This window comes from Nerophis lumbriciformis, linkage group LG18, assembly GCF_033978685.3.
Source record: "Nerophis lumbriciformis linkage group LG18, RoL_Nlum_v2.1, whole genome shotgun sequence".
Taxonomy (NCBI): domain Eukaryota; kingdom Metazoa; phylum Chordata; class Actinopteri; order Syngnathiformes; family Syngnathidae; genus Nerophis; species Nerophis lumbriciformis.
In genome coordinates, this window is record NC_084565.2 from 18,514,976 (window position 1) to 18,532,058 (window position 17,083).

General features: G+C 39.1%; 1 protein-coding gene across 3 annotated transcripts in view; it reads right to left on the reverse strand.

Annotated features, from left to right (window-relative positions):
* Nucleotides 1–16,748, reverse strand: part of osbpl9 (oxysterol binding protein-like 9) — a 90,012-nt gene extending 73,264 nt beyond the window's left edge. For 2 of the 3 annotated variants that reach the window (XM_061977787.2, XM_061977786.2), the window contains exons 1-2: nucleotides 16,606–16,748; nucleotides 13,102–13,152 (exon numbers count right to left, since the gene is read on the reverse strand). In XM_061977787.2, coding sequence (XP_061833771.2) covers nucleotides 13,102–13,152; nucleotides 16,606–16,716 — 162 coding nt within the window. In that variant the 5' untranslated portion in view covers nucleotides 16,717–16,748. The remainder of the gene's footprint in view (nucleotides 1–13,101; nucleotides 13,153–16,605) is intronic. The other variant, XM_061977788.2, reaches the window with a different exon arrangement.
* Nucleotides 16,749–17,083: the final 335 nt, after the last annotated feature.

The following is a 17,083-nucleotide window of genomic DNA, read 5'->3' on the forward strand; positions in this document are numbered from 1 at the left end:
CAAATAGTCTGGGGCTGCATGAGGAAGTAACACAAGCAGCACACATTGACACAGCTCTCCAATTGCATTAGCTTGTAAATGTGTCATGTTTTTAATTAAAAACTGAACAGATTAGGGCAATCCATTGCCACAAAAAAGAAAGGAATACAGTGGTACCTTGGTTTTCATTACTAATTCACTCCAAGGGTCCTATTTTTCCCATAGGAAACAAACATCTGATTAATCCTTTCCAGGCACCCAAACATGTTAAAACAAAACACTTTCAATAGAGCAGGCCGGGGCAATTATTTTGACTGGGGGCCATTTTTGACAGAAAAATATGCATCTGGGGGCCAATGTGTGTGCTCAAAATAAAATGAGTTTCTTTTTTTGGAACACTAATACAAAAACTCACACAATATTGTCTGATGGAATGCTAAATAAAAGTTGTTTTAAATATGTTTTGAGACACCACCTAAATTAAAATAAAAATGTACAGTGTTTTATGAAATAAGACGACCTGAATGTACATTAAAATAAAGAATATGTGGTTCACAATATTAACTATGAACAACGCAACACTGAATATTAGGAAAGAACATACCCTTTTACTACAAGCCTGCTCAGTGGCCTGGTGGTTAGAGTGTCCGCCCTGAGACCGGTAGGTTGTGAGTTCAAACCACGGCCGAGTCATACCAAAGACTATAAAAATGGGACCCATTACCTCTCAGCATCAGGAATTGGGGGTTAAATCACCAAAATGATTCCCAAGCGCGGCCACCGCTGCTGCTCACTGCTCCCCTCACCTCCCAGTGGGGTGGAACAAGGGGATGGGTCAAACGCAGAGAGTAATTTCACCACACCTAGTGTGTGTGTGACTATCAGTGGTATTTTAAATTTAACTTCCCAGACGACCACCTTGATAAATAAATTTTACACTCGTGCAAAACGCAACAAAAATTCAACAAACACGGCAAAACATGAATGCAAAGGGTAAAAATAAAAACCCCATATCTGATAAAATGTAACTTTTATGGAGAACTTTGCTACCTTGTCTGCCCCTGACTCTCACGTCCTGCTCTGGTTGCTCTGTAAACAAATCCCGCCCACTCTGCTTCCTGCCTTGTCTGCCTGGAGATGCTCTAACGAGATCCCTAAGATTACCGTAATAATCCGTATTATCACTCAAAAGTGCAGATTCAAACCAATGGAACACTTTCTAAAGTTCAAGACGTTCGGTATTTGAAAACAGTACTGCACATTATGGCGGCTACAGTTTCGATGTTAAAGGTTTAAAGAAAAATGTATGGATACGTTTGGTGGGTCAGATTGAGGAGTTTAATCGGGCCCGGGGTCCGTATGCTGCTTTAGAGGGTAATTATAGTTTTACATGCAGAAAACTATGCAAAATACATATAAACTAAAAAAAACACTCGGAGTGCAGACTTCAATCACATCTTATATCCCAATAGTAAAGAATTCTTAGACAAAATCCTTAAGGTGTTATTCTCCAAATTTGTGTCTTTTTAAAGAAATGTATTAGGCAAATAATTTAATTTCTCTCTCCTCAGGTTGTCAGGCAAAAACAATCATTGACACCGCTGATGTTCAAATGTTCAAGCCACACTTTATTGTTAAAGATGCATATGTCTATTTTTAAAGTTACTACAAAACAGAAATAAAATACAATTAGTAATTAAATAAATAATGCAAAACATTTGCATTCTATCGAGATCAGACAAATGTTCTTTCTTCTTTAAAATAAAGATGACATCAAGATAGTGCAAAGAATGATTGATCTATCAACCTAAAATAGGGCAATAGCAGAGAAACACTGTACTGTCAATTGTAGCAATTTTCAGCAAATGCTAAAAATTCCCATGTTCCTTGAACCCACCATAGGCTTTAAAGAAGTTAAGAGTAACTGCAGATTACAAACAATGAATGCATCTACAGCACGATTTAAGCAATGGCAAAGACATCCACCTGGGGATAGGCTGAATGGCAACACTAAATTGGCCCTAGTGTGTGAATGTGCGTGTGAATGGTTGTTCTGTGTTGGCCCTGCGACGAGGCGGTGATTGGTCCTGGGATGATTTATTAAATCGTATAAATAATAAACGTCATAATTGTTTTATTCTTGGAGATTTTACCATTAATTTAGCTAAAACTAATGACATGAAAAATGACTTTTAAATAGTCTTAATTCTTCGTAATTTTTCCCCAACAGTTAAGACATAAACTAGAGAGACGGAAACCTCCAAGTCCATCAATGACAATATTATAAACACTCAAAAGGCTCACTTTGATTCAGGTGTAATACTGTCAGACATTTTTGATCACTTTCCTATCATTCTCTTCATCGCTCTTCAACTACAATCTGGGGATCAACACAGCAAACTTCCTTCTAAAAGAAAAGTAAAAGTATTATCAAAAAGATACTTAGATTATCTGAAAATCTTAGGCACAAAACGTGGGATTATGTCGATAGCTGTATAACTCCGGTAGAGGCCTATAATGCTTTTATCAATGAAATAACTAATAGCGTTAACACTACGATACCGCAAAAGAATATCAAAAACAATATAGAAGAACAAAATGCGTGGCTCACTAAGGGCATAATGAAGTAAATCAATAAGAAAAATAATCTCTATAAATGCTACATCAAAAGTCCAATTACTTCAGCTCTATAGGTGAAACACTTTCGAAAAACATAACCCCACAAAAGGGAACAGCATACCAACATTACCTCAAAGGTACCTATTTAAACTCTTTTTTTCTTACACCTACTAATAAATCAAAAGTTATTAAAATTATTATGAACCTGAAAAGTTCCCATACTGCTGGTGTGGATGATGTGTGTGGTAAAATTGTCAAATTCATTGTACAAGAAATCGTGGATTTGCTTGTATATTCTTCTAATTTCTCTCTGCTCCATGGAGTGGTACCTAAAACGACTAAGATTGCAAAAAGTACACCAATTCACAAAGCTGGTGATAAAAACAACTTGTAAAATTATCGACCTATATCGATTCTACCGACATTCTCAAAAGAGGGTATACAACAGACTAAGCGGATACCTGGATAAACTAAATGTACTCAGCCCATCCCAATATGGCTTCAGGAAGAAGAATACCACCCGTATGGCAATCCTTGATCGAATTGAAAAAAATCAATGATGCTGTTGATAACGGTGAGTGTGGAATCAGTGTTTTCCTTGATTTATCAAAAGCATTTGATACCATTGATTTTGAAATGTTAGTGTGTAAATTGCAACATTATGGTGTCAGAGGAGTTGCACTCAGTTGGTTTACGAGTTATTTATTTTAAGGGAGCAATATGTGCAAAAAAATAACAGCAAATTTCCAAGTAAAATTCTAACATGTGGAGTTCCCCAAGGCTCCATATTGGGACCACTTATTTTTATATTATACTGTATATAAATGACTTTGTGAACTCATCAATTATTCTTCACAAAGTAATTTTTGCTGATGACACAAATGTATTAATGTCACACAAAAATCCCGTAAGCCTTCAAACTATTGTCAATAATGAATTAGTTACAGTAGATAAGTGGTTCAAATGTAATAAATTATCCTTAAATATAAATAAAACAAACTATTATATTTCATTCAAATAGAAGCCATAAAAACTTGGATAACATACTGATCAAAATAAATGGTAAAGCAATTGAGAGAGTTGAGAGCACTATTCCTTGGTGTAAACATAGATGGATTTAAAAATTTCAAAAACCATATTGAATATTTAATGAATAAATTATCTACATATGCCTGTGACTGCGTGGGTTCCCTCAGGGTACTCCGGCTTCCTTCCACCGCCAAAAGGTTGATTGGGGGCGGCGTGGCAAAGTTGATAGAGTGGCCGTGCCAGCAATCGGAGGGTTGCTGGTTACTGGGGTTCAATCCCCACCTTCTACCATCCTCGTCAAGTCCGTTGTGTCCTTGGGCAAGACACTTCACCCTTGCTCCTGATGGTGCTGGTTAGCGCCTTGCATGGCAGCTCCCGCCATCAGTGTGTGAATGTGTGTGTGAATGGGTGAATGTGGAAATACTGTCAAAGTACTTTGAGTACCTTGAAGGTAGAAAAGCGCTATACAAGTATAACCCATTTATCATTTATTTAACACTAAATTGGCCCTAATGTGTGAATGTGAGTGTAAATGTTGTCTTTCTATCTGTGTTGGCCCTGTGATGAGGTGGCGACTTGTCCAATGTGTACCCGCCTTCTGCCCGAATGCAGCTGAGATAGGCTCCAGCACCCCCCGCAACCCCAAGACAAGCGGTATAAAATGGATGGATGGATGTCGGTCTACTCTCAAAATTGAGGCACTTTCTTCCTCTTAACGCACTCCTAATTCTGTATCGGACTCTATTTGAACCACATATAAACTATTGTATGGTGTAACACGTATCCCAGTTATCTTAAAAAACTGGAGATTCTTCAGAAGAAAGTAATTTGTGTTATATCATGGGCAAACTTTAATGCTCCCTCAAATTCTCTTATTTATGGGTACAATCTTCTGAATCTTACAGAGTGCAACAGATTCCACAGTGCTTGTATTATGTATAACGTAGTATACGGATTAAATTCTAGCCTCTGCCATCTCATTCCAGTGACCACTACTTCTCATAGACATAACACTAGAAGTAAACCTTTATTAAGAGGGAACAATCATCATCTAAAGTGTACAAACTTTAGTATAGCCTGTAGAGGCCCGATGACCTGGAATGAGATTGATAGCTTTATAAAAGAATCATCGATCATCAATCCCCTCTCATGGCTGAGGAATTCACATTAGTCACATAATTTTGGTCTTGACCTCTGTATGTATGATTATCACAGATCTTCAAGATACAACTTTTAATCATATTTGAATAATAGGATATCGAGACTGATTTGGTGGATTTAAAGATTCCTTATTTATAAATGTCAACCGGTTGGTAGGTTGGTATGAAATTGTGAATGGGTATTTGGTGGGTAGATTTTGAAATGAACTGCATTGTACTGTATTTTGTATATCATATGATGATGTATATTTTAACTGTGGGTCCCTGTCCATAAACTGTGCGCTTCGAGGGATTATCTTTTTGCAGAACAGACTCTGATATTAACAAAAGAAACAATAATGTAATACAAAATTATGTCTGTCTGTAAATAAAAAAATAATAAGCTCAGTACCTGGAGTGCCAGGTACCACTTGTCATAATGTTATTTTTGTCACATTAAAACTTTCATGATTACGTTGTCAATAACAGATGTTTTAGTTATTTTTAAACAGGTAGCATGGTTTGTTTCGTTCAGTTTTTACACAAGATGTAATTCCTGACAGGCACTTGAGCGCTCAAATGGCGCGCTGTGTTATAAAACCTGGAATAGCACCTGCGGCGCACCACTACACCATCAGTGAATTACCACATCAGTCCTACACAGGGGAACCAGGCGGGCGCCATCTTTTGAAGAGAGGGCGCCAAATTGCAAAATGCACAGGTATGTATATTATGTACATTTAGCTAATTTGTTTTTAGCCTTAGCATCATTCATCCATCCATCCATTTTCTACAGCTTCTCATGACTTTTCTTATATGAGCTAACAGCAACAACAGGCTGTTGTTGCTGTTATTTCTATTAAGAGGCCAGGGAGAGTAGTACGCAAACAGTTACTATAAGCTCAATTGGGTGAATTTCTGAAGTAAACAAAGTAAATGAGCAACATCTGTAAAGCAGAGAAATTAAAAAATGCACATAGGGTGAAAAAGTCTGTAACCCAAACTTAAACTGTATTTAATGTAAGCTATTGTTTAAAGGAAATAATGGATGCTATTTGCAATGATCTAGATGCATTCAGATCATATTAACAGCCAGGACAGGCACATGGAGTGTCTGCAACATCACGCACACATTTGCTGGTGAGAGACAGACTCATTATGTAGATCCAGGTAGGGCTGGGCGATATGGCCTTTTTTTAATATCGCGATATTTTAAGGCCATATCGCGATACACAATATATATCTCGATATTTTGCCTTAGCCTTGAATGAACAGTTGATGCATATAATCGCAGCAGTATGATGATTCTATGTGTCTACATTAAAACATTCTTCTTCATATTGCATTAATATATGCTACTTTAAAACTTTCATGCAGAGAAGGAAATCACAACAAAAAAAAAATCACTATTTTTTCATACGGTGTTGATCTGGAAATGTTTGCCTCGGCATTTTGATGGTGTGGGCGTTTGGCACCAAACGGAGATGTTGACATGCGGAGTAAGCACTCTTCATTCTCTAGCAGGTGACTTTTCAAATGATGCTACATATTAGCAGTAATGCTACTTTTTATAGCAACGCTTTTGCCCCACACTTGACAAATTACGGTTGTCTGTTCGACATATTCCCACTTGAAGCCAAAGATGGAGATGGACCCCCTGCTGTTTTTTGGGGGAATTAATTCTTCCTTCATTTGTTACCAGATTCGCACCTTCTCTCTCTCGTATTACCACTCGCACGGCTGCGCTAGCATCACAGCTAACGTTACCCATGCTGCTACCTCTTTGCTGCGCGAGGGCGTATACGTATGTGACGTATGTTGTGACAGTATGTGACGTGTGTTAAGAAGGTGCGCTTGTCTGTCTGTGAGAAGGAGACACAGGAAAGAACGAGAAGAGCCTGCAGTGTAATGCCTGCAGCTAAAAGCAACTGCGTGAGAACGTATACTCGAATATTACGAAATAGTCATTTTCTATATCGCACAGAGACAAACCCGCGATATATCGCGTGTATCGATATATCACCCAGCCCTAGATCCAGGTGAGTCTTTATTTGTAACAGACTGTAGTAACAATTTTTAAATTATAAAATATACAACGGTAATACAGCTAAATCAATATCAGACTCATTTTTGCCACAATCATTTTTAAATACTCTCAAGACATCTTGGCGTATTAATCTGAAATAGTTGTCTTACTTTGGCGGCATGAAAATAAGTGCTTAAATCATTCTGCAAGATAAAATAATTAATATTAATAATAGTTATAAGCTTGCATGCTCATAACGTAGCTTTCAGCGCTGTGGTGTGGCATTTTTAGCAATGGGTAGGTATAGTTACTATAACTCCATTAATGGAATAGGAAGTAAGATATTATACTGGACATTAGGGCTGGGCGATATATCGATATACGCGATATATTGCGGGTTTGTCTCTGTGCGATATAGAAAATGACTATATCGTGATATTCGAGTATACGTTCTCACGCAGTTGCTTTTAGCTGCAGGCATTACACTACAGGCTCTCCTCGCTCTTTCCTGTGTCTCCTTCTCACAGACAGACAAGCGCACTTTATTACACACATCACATACTGTCACAACATACATCAGATACATATACGCCCTCGCGCAGCAAAGAGGGAGCAGCATGGGTAACGTTAGCAGTGATGCTAGCGAAGTGGTGCGAGTGGTAATACGAGAGAGAGAAGGTGCGAATCTGGTTACAAATGAAGGAAGAATTAATTCCCCCCAAAAACAGCAGGGGGTCCATCTCCTGGCGGTGGTTTGGCTTCAAGTGGGAATATGTCGAACAGACAACCGTAATTTGTCAAGTGTGGAGCGAAAACTTTGCTACAAAAAGTAGCATTACTGCTAATATGTAGCATCATTTGAAAAGTCACCTACTAGAGAATGAAAGAGTGCTTACTCCGCATGTCAACATCTCCGTTCGGTGCCACACGCCCACACCATCAAAATGTCGAGGCAAACATTTCCAGATCAACACCATATTAAAAAAAATTAGTGATTTTTTTAGTTGTGATTTCCTTCTCTGCATGAAAGTTTTAAAGTAGCATATATTAATGCAGTATGAAAAAGAATGTTTTAATGTAGACACATAGAATCATCATACTGCTGTGATTATATGCATCAAGTGTTCATTCAAGGCTAAGGCAAAATATTGAGATATATATCGTGTATCGCGATATGGCCTTAAAATATCACGATATTAAAAAAAGGCCATATCGCCCAGCCCTACTGGACATATATTATGCGTTGCAACCCATCATAGTATACTCATATACAGTGAGGTCCACAAGTATTTTCACACCCTACAATTTTGCAAGTTCTCCCACTTAGAAATTAGGGAGAGGTCTGAAATGTTCATCATAGATGTATTTCCACTGTTAGAGACATAATCTAAAAAGAAAAATCCGGAAAACACATTGTATGATTTTTTTTTTTTTTATGATTTATTTGTATGTTACTGGGGTTCATAAGTACAGTATATACACACATAAGAACATCAGTGTTAATATTTAGTGCAGAAGTCTTTGTTTGCAATTACACAGGTCAAACATTTCCTATAGTTCTTTACAAGGTTTGCACACACAGCAACAGGGATTTTGGCCCACTCCTCCACACAAATCTTCTCTAGATCTGCCGGGCAACACGGAGTTTCAGCTCCCTCCAAAGATTTTCTATTGGACTTAGGTCTGGAGACTGGCTATGCCACTCCAGAACCTTGATATGCTTCGTATGGAGCCACTCCTTGGTTATCCTGGCTGTGTGCTTCGGGTCATTGTCATGTTAGAAGACCCAGCCACGGCCCATCTTTAATGCTCTGACTGAGGGAAGGAGGTCACCATACATGGCCCCGTTCATCCTCTCCTTAATACAGTGCAGTCGTCCTGTCCCCTTTGCTGAAAAGCACCCCTGAAGCATGATGTTTCCACCCCCATGCTTCACTGTAGGGATGGTGTTCTTGGGATAATACTCATCTTTGTTTTTCTTCCAAACCCGACGAGTGGGGTTTATACCAAAAAGTTATATTTTGGTCTCATCTGACCACATGACTTTCTCCCATGACTCCTCTGGATCATCTAGATGGCCATTGGCAAACTTCAGACGGGCCTGGACATGGGCTGACTTAAGCAAGGGAACCTTCTGTGCGATGCATGATTTTAAACCATTACGCCGTAGTGTTCTACTGATAGTAGCCTTGGAAACAGTGGTCCCAGCTCTCTTCAGGTCATTCACCAGCTCCTGCTGTGTAGTTCTGGGCTGATTCCTCACTTTTCTTATCATGACTGATACCCCACGAGAAGAGATCTTACATGGAGGCCCCAGTCCGAGGTAGATTAGCAGTCATGTTTAGCCTCTTCCATGTTCTAATAATTGCTGCAACAGTTGATCTATTCTCACCGAGCTGCTTCCCAATTGTCCCATAGCCTTTTCCAGCTTTGTGGAGCTCTACAATTTTGTCTCTGGTCTCTTTTGACAGCTCTTTGGTCTTGCCCATGGTAGCAGTTGGACCTTGACTGACTGTGGGCTGCACAGGTGACTTTAAAGAGCTCAAAGGGGTGGTGGGTGGGTGATTAGTTACGGGGTAAAGGTGGACTTTTTATAAAGTACCGTATTTTCCGCACTATTAGCCGCACCTAAAAACCACAAATTTACTCAAAAGCTGACAGTGCGGCTTATAACCCGGTGCGCTTTATATATGGATTAATATTAAGATTCATTTTCATAAAGTTTCGGTCTCGCAACTACGGTAAACAGCCGCCATCTTTTTTCCCCGTAGAAGAGGAAGTGCTTCTTCTTCTACGCAAGCAACCGCCAAGGTAAGCACCCGCCCCCATAGAACAGGGAGCGCTTCTTCTTCTACTGTAAGCAACCACCCGCCCGCGTAGAAGAAGAAGAAGCGCGCGAATATTACGTTTCATTTCCTTTGTGTGTTTACATCTGTAAAGACCACAAAATGGCTCCTACTAAGTGACAGGTTTCCAAGACGCAATCTCTCCATCCGCACACGGACTACTATTTCACAGCAACTGCCTAAAGACTTTCAAGAAAAGCTGGCTACTTTCCGTGCATATTGTAAAAACAAGATAGCTGAAAAAAAGATCCGGCCAGAGAACATTATCAACATGGACGAGGTTCCACTGACTTTTGATATTCCTGTGAACCGCACTGGGGATATAACGGGAGCACGTACGGTGAATATTCGCACCACAGGGAATGAGAAGTCATCCTTCACTGTGGTTCTAGCTTGCCATGCTAATGGCCAGAAACTTCCACCCATGGTGATATTCAAAAGGAAGACCTTGCCAAAAGAGGCCTTTCCAGCCGGCGTCATCATAAAAGCTAACTCGAAAGGATGGATGGATGAAGAAAAGATGAGCGAGTGGTTAAGGTAAGTTTACGCGAAGAGGCCGGGTGGCTTTTTTCACGCAGCTCCGTCCATGTTGATATACGACTCCATGCGCGCCCACATCACGCTGGTTTTTAATATATTATTAAAGTTTGACTGACCTATCTGACTGTTTTTTTGACATTCCTTTAGCGCAGTTAGATGCGGCTTATAACACGGGGCGGCTTATAGGTGGACAAAGTTTTGAAATATGCCGTTCATTGAAGGCGCGGCTTATAACCCAGGGCGCCTTATGGTGCGGAAAATACGGTAGACTGACAGCTCTTTGAGAGTAATAATTATTGCTGATTCTCATGGGTGCATATATGTACTTATGAACCCCAGTAACATACAAATAAATCATTAAAAAATCATACAATGTGATTTCCGGATTTTTCTTTTTAGATTATGTCTCTAACAGTGGAAATACATCTATGATTAACATTTCAGACCTCTCCCTAATTTCTAAGTGGGAGAAGTTGCTAAATTGTGTGCGAATACTTGTGGACCTCACTGTATGTTATATATTTTGATATATAATTACAGTATATGTTACAGATAATGTAATACTCATTACATTAACAAGACAGACTGAACGCTCAAAACAGAGTCAAAATTGATAGAAATGTTGGTCTTGTAATTTAACTAAAATCATCATTATTAATTAGGGATGATGTTTGATAAGAAATGATCGAGTTCGAGCCTATTATCGAATCCTCTTATCGAAATGATTCCTTATCGATTCTCTTATCGAGTCTACATAGGTTGTTGTATATGGAAAAAAAACACACAATATTTGGTTTAACAAAAGCTCACTTTTATTATATAAGAAAAAAATAAAATCTAATAAATAAATAAATATTGACTGTTACACCCCTAAAAAAATAAAATTAAAATAAATACATATTGACTGTTGTTACCCAAAGTATATTAAGTGGGATTTTTCAGAAATACAAATATATACAGTAACACAGAAACAACCTGTCTCTGTGATCACTATAGGTGTATAAATAATAATATAGTGTTAAATAAAATCAGTCCCTTGGGCACAAAACTTAAAATAATACAGCTCTCCAAAAAGTGCACTTCTGCTGCTATTTGACATAAACGTTTGTTATGATGCTTTGACATTTTTGCACTTTATTTCTTTATTGAAAGAAAATTCTATGAAGAGAAAAGTTGTTTGCAAATGTGATTACAATGATAAAAAATGAAAAGTTAAAGCTAAAAAAAGAAATACACTTTATTGAGTTAACATTATTTCTTTATAGGGGGAAAGATGTGATGTTATGAGCTCGGCTAGGGAATATAACAACTACACTACCCATCATACAACGGGAGTGACGAGCATGCGCGGTAGCCCCGAAAAGTGTTGTTGCATGTCGCCACCCGGCAGCTAAGAATGAGGTTATGAGCACGCTGTGAAAGTAAACGTCAAGAACTCAGCAAACACGCCTCGTCTGCATAATTTATAATTAGACAGACAACACATATACAGTGTGATTTTGTTTTGTTTACAAGGAAAGAAAAGCAAAAGTTAAAAAAGGGAGATCATGTCATATATGTTGTATATATATATATGTACTGTATGTGCTGAGGTTGCTTTAAGAACGTTGCGATAGCTGCCGTAAAGGAGGTGCGTTGCTAGCCTGGTTGCTATGTTTCCGGTTGGTCGTAAAAGTGTTCGTCATGTGTTTGTACCCTGCTCAAATCTCTCAGTAAAGTTATTCATTGGATTATACCTTTTGTTTTGAACTTTATTACACCTTGGAGCGCTTTTTACGGTCCATTGTTTTTCCTGCTTTCCCCATCTGCGCCTAATGACTGAGCTACGTGACGTCATTTCTTGTGATGTCACACGGGGCATTTCTGGTTGGGACGGGATTCGTTCTGAGGGATTCGAATAAAGAACCAACTCTTTTTCTTTACTATAGAGGTCTCGATAACGGGTACCGGTTCTCAAAGAGGGATTCGAGTCCGAGGACTCGGTTCTTTTCTTATCGAACAACCGGGAAAACCGGTTTCGAGTATCATCCCTATTATTAATATATCTATACATATACATTATTTACAGGACAATGAAGCAGTAGCAGCAGACTCAATGTTACAATCTAACAAGCTGAAGACACATCCTTAGCTTCAACGGATGCCTGTGAATCTATCAAAGCTGCCCCCATTGATCCTGCTGACTGGCCACACCATTTGACTGACACACTAAGAACTGAATTACTTAGTAGAGGACCTTGTGAAATAAACTCAGACTTCACAATCCCGAAAAGAGATGATAGAAAATCCCTGTCACCACTACTTCCACAGACATTTAGTGAACGGAGAGAAAATTAAGAAAAGGTGGCTCATGTATTCCCCCAACTATCCCCACATGCCATATGCATTACATTTGTAGGTGTCAAGTTATTGTTTAATTCTTAAGGAAATTATTTAAAAGGTTTATATTTGTTCTTCAGATTGCATATTTGTCTTTACATGTCAAATACATGATTGCTCACTGTTTTTATGCTGTATATAGACTTTTCTCTGGGGACGGGGGCGGTGAAAATTTTTGTCGAGGGCCGGTAGGTTTCACTCTCGCCTGGGGCGTCAAATGGTCCTACACTTTTACTATTTCCTCTAGTTAAAGCCAATATATTCCTAATATAAATCCCAATGATTCATCAATGAATTGTCTATACCTCTTGTGCCTATTAGGGTGACAAGTGAGCTGGAGTCTATCCCTGCTGACTGACACGTGGCTTACACCATGGACTGGTGCCAGCCAAAACCATTCATTCCTCTAGGTAATTTGAGTCTCCTATCTAACATGTATGTTTTTTGGGCAGTGGGAAGAAGCTGTAGTACCCATAGAACACCTAAGCAAAGCAATACATACAAGAAATGCTAGAATTAACAATAGCCACTCTGATAACCTTACCCTGAGTCGTACACATCCTCTTCTGGACCCCCGCATCATTTTGTCCTTTGACTGAAAACCAACAGAATAAAATTAGCACAAACGAGCGAGACAGGGTAAACAAAATGCACAACTATTCCATGAGGTTGAATTCCTATGAATTAGAGGTTGTGGGTGTGTGTGCACAATGGTAACCACAAACTTAATAAGGATTATTGTTCCTTTCCCACGTGGCATTCTCGTGGTTCCCAGTTTGTCATAGTTATGGGTAAAGGCAAGGAAATCGCAACGAAATGTGGAAAAGTATGTCAGTGTAGATATGATGTACTTTGCGTACATGCATAAACAGAGCTGTTAGTCGTTGACGTACCGTATTTTCGGGACCATAGGGCGCACCGGTTTATTAGGCGCACTGCCGATGAGCGGGTTTATTCAGGTCTATTTTCATACAAAAGGCGCATCGGATTATAGGGCGCATTGAATGAGTCATATTATTTATTTTTTATCTAAATTGAAAACACTTCCTTGAGGTCTACATAACATGTAATGGTGGTTCTTTGGTCAGAATGTTGCATAGATTATGTTTTACAGATCATCTTCAAGCCGCTTTCTGATAGTCTCTTCAGGATGCGCCGTTTTGTTGGCGTTCTTATTTACGGGTCTCACCTTTGGCAGTGCCTTTTCTACCTCATCTTTGTTGTAACGGAGTAGCGTGCAAGGACGGGAGTGGAAGAAGTGTCAAAAGTTGGAGCTAACTTTTTTTAATGACATTCAGACTGTACTTAAATCAATAACGGAGCGGCATCTCTTCATCCGTGGCTCACTAGTGCAACAACAACGCCGGAAATGTGTCCCGTGAAAAACCGTCCGACCGGAACTCTCTAATAACTAAAGTTTCTTGGGTGAATAATGTAAACTCACTACACCGGTATGTTTTAGCGCTTTCATGGCGAGTTTACTGACAGATATAAGAACTTTACACTACTTTATATTAGAAATGGCAACAGCAGAGGATGAATGTCACATAACAAGAAGATAGAGAAAAAGAAGAAGCTTATCGACTACGGCGTCGTCATGGACTACAAAGGCAAACACCCGCAAATTTTCAGGACTTATGCAGCTCCCAAATACAGATCAGCAGGTACCAGAAGGTAAGAAAAGTTGCTTTTGCATAATATTGTGCAACAAAATGCCAGATAATATGTCTTACCTTATACACACACCATAATAATACTTGTATGTTGAAGCATAGTACAATCCATCAAGCGGTGCGGCTTCATAGCTTACCAAAGTCGTACTATAACATTTTGATAGATTTTTGAGCGCCGTGTGTAATGTTCTATATTTTCAATGGAACATATACAATTTTGGTGTTGTTTACTTGAGTCATATTGCATGTATCGCTTATGTGCGACTGCCATCATATTGCAGTCTACACGTATCTCTTATGTGTGGCTGCCATCTACTGGTCACACTTATCATTTCACCATGTACCAAAAAAAAAGCTCTGAGTTCGGTAAGCTCAACCACAATTATTCCGTACATTAGGCGCACCAGGTAATAAGGCGCACTGTTGAGTTTTGAGAAAATGAAAGGATTTTAAGTGCGCCTTATAGTCCAAAAAATACGGTAATCTTCTTTAACTAATCATGTTCATTAGAAATTGGGTTTTTAAAGTGCTAGGCGCAGCTGCTTGTAAAAAAAAAATTACAAACAAGGATTTTTCATACGTGCGTAGCTAACTTCAGTTACGTTTAAAGTAGGGCTGGGCGATATATCGCGGGGTTGTCTCTGTGCGATCTAGAAAATGACTATATCGTGATATCGAGTATACGTTCTCACGCAGTTGCTTTTAGCTGCGGACGTTACTCTACAGGCTCTTCTCACTCTGTCTTGTCTCTCCTTGTCACAGACAGCAAGCACACCTTCTTACATACGTCACATACTGTCACGTCATACGTCACATACGCATATACGCCCTCCCCGAGCAGAGAGGTAGCAGCATGGCTAACGTTAGCTGTGATGCTAGCGGAGCGGTGCGAGCGGTAATACAAGAGAAAGAAGGTTCGAATCTGGTAACAAATGAAGGAATAATTAATTCCTAAGAAAAACAGCAGGGGGTCCATCGTCTGGCGGTGGTTTGGCTTCAAGTGGGAATATGTCAAACAGACAACCGTAATTTGTCAAGTGTGGGGCGAAAGCGTTGCTATAAAAAGTAGCATTACTGCTGTAACAAACAGTTCAGGGTGTCCCAAGTTACCGGAGTGTGTTAGGTAAGGAGGAGGAGTTTTGTCCCTCCAGAGTTGCCGTAGGGCTGTGACGTAGAGTGTGTGTGGTTGTGGAAGGAGGTGTGTGATGTTGACATTAATGAAGCGGTGGCTACCGAACCTGCTCTAATGTCTCCCGTTTATTATTTTATTAGATAAGTACACTGTATAGGCGAACCCAGGACACTCGGCTACACTGCTAATATGTAGCATCATTTGAAAAGTCACCTGCTCGACAATGAAGAGGGCTTACTCCGCACGTCAATATCTCCGTTTGGTGCCACACGCCCACTCCATCAAAATGCCAAGGCAAACATTTCCAGATCAACACCGTATGAAAAAAATAGTAATTTTTTTTGTTGTGAATTCATTCTTTGCATGAAAGTTTAAAAGTAGCATATATTAATGCAGTATGAAGAAGAATGTTTTAATGTAGACACATAGAATCATCATACTGCTGTGATTACATGCATCAAGTGTTAATTCAAGGCTAAGGCAAAATATCGAGACATATATCGTGTATCGCGATATGGCCTTAAAATATTGCGATATTAAAAAAAGGCCATATCACCCAGCCCTAGTTTAAAGGCAAAATTAATATATTTTTAGATCCTGGAGTGAGCAGAAAACGCCACAAAAAAGCTCATCCAGATCATCTGAGGGAAAGCTCACTGTTCCACAATTTGAAAACACCTGCTTTTAATGATCATTTACAAAACAAAAATTGTACAAAGCAGAAATCTAATCGACACAGTTGGAAAATGTGATGTTGAAGCTGATAAAGTTTGCAAACCAGGGCGTTTGTCATGGTCATGGAATTTACAAAGACTAAACTAACAAGTAACGTTAGCAACTGACTCCTCCCATTGTCTTTTTTGGCTCCAGACTAACACAACTAGCCAGCCGCGTGTTGACACACACCGACAATTAGAATTGGAAAAGACCATAATTCTGCGTCGCTGTGACCTAGAACCGTTCAATGTAAACGTAAAAGAGGTGTTACAAGGTGTTTCGGCTTTAGCTTTATCTAGCAAGAATGCTAACCGGAAGTATAAAAAGAAAATGCTGCCACACAATTGGTCAGTTCCACTGAAAGGAGCAACGTGATTGGTCCATATGAGTCTCCGTCACCCAGCCTGTTGGGCGCCTGAGACTCACCCAACTCCTGACAACACCAAGGCCCTCATCGCAAACAGCGTTAACTTCTAACCCCATAAAGGAACATTTTGATGTAAAGAGCCAGTGGAAAACAACGTACCGTGTAGTATGACAGCAGGCCGGCATTATAGTCCAATACAAACCAGCGATACTGCCAACCTTTCATGACGTTGGTCCATTTGCTCAGTGGACCCTCCATGATAGACGCCATTTTTACAATAGCGACGATTGGGAGGAGTCGGATATGCCATGTGATGACGTCACGTGGAATGAGCTTGTTAATGTCAATAAAGTTTGTTGAAGGCCGGGATTAAAATTGTCTGAGGGAGGTTTATATATATATATATATATATATATATATATATATATATATATATATATATATATATATATATATATATATATATACATATATATATATATTTTTAATTTTTATTTTTTTTAATTATTTTTTATTTATTTATTTTTTTTTTTCAGCGATTGGCTGTATTGAAAACAAGAGTTAAAAATTCAAAGGAGTCTGAATACTTTCCGCACGGCACCCAATGTGTGTGTGTGTATACAAATATAAATATATA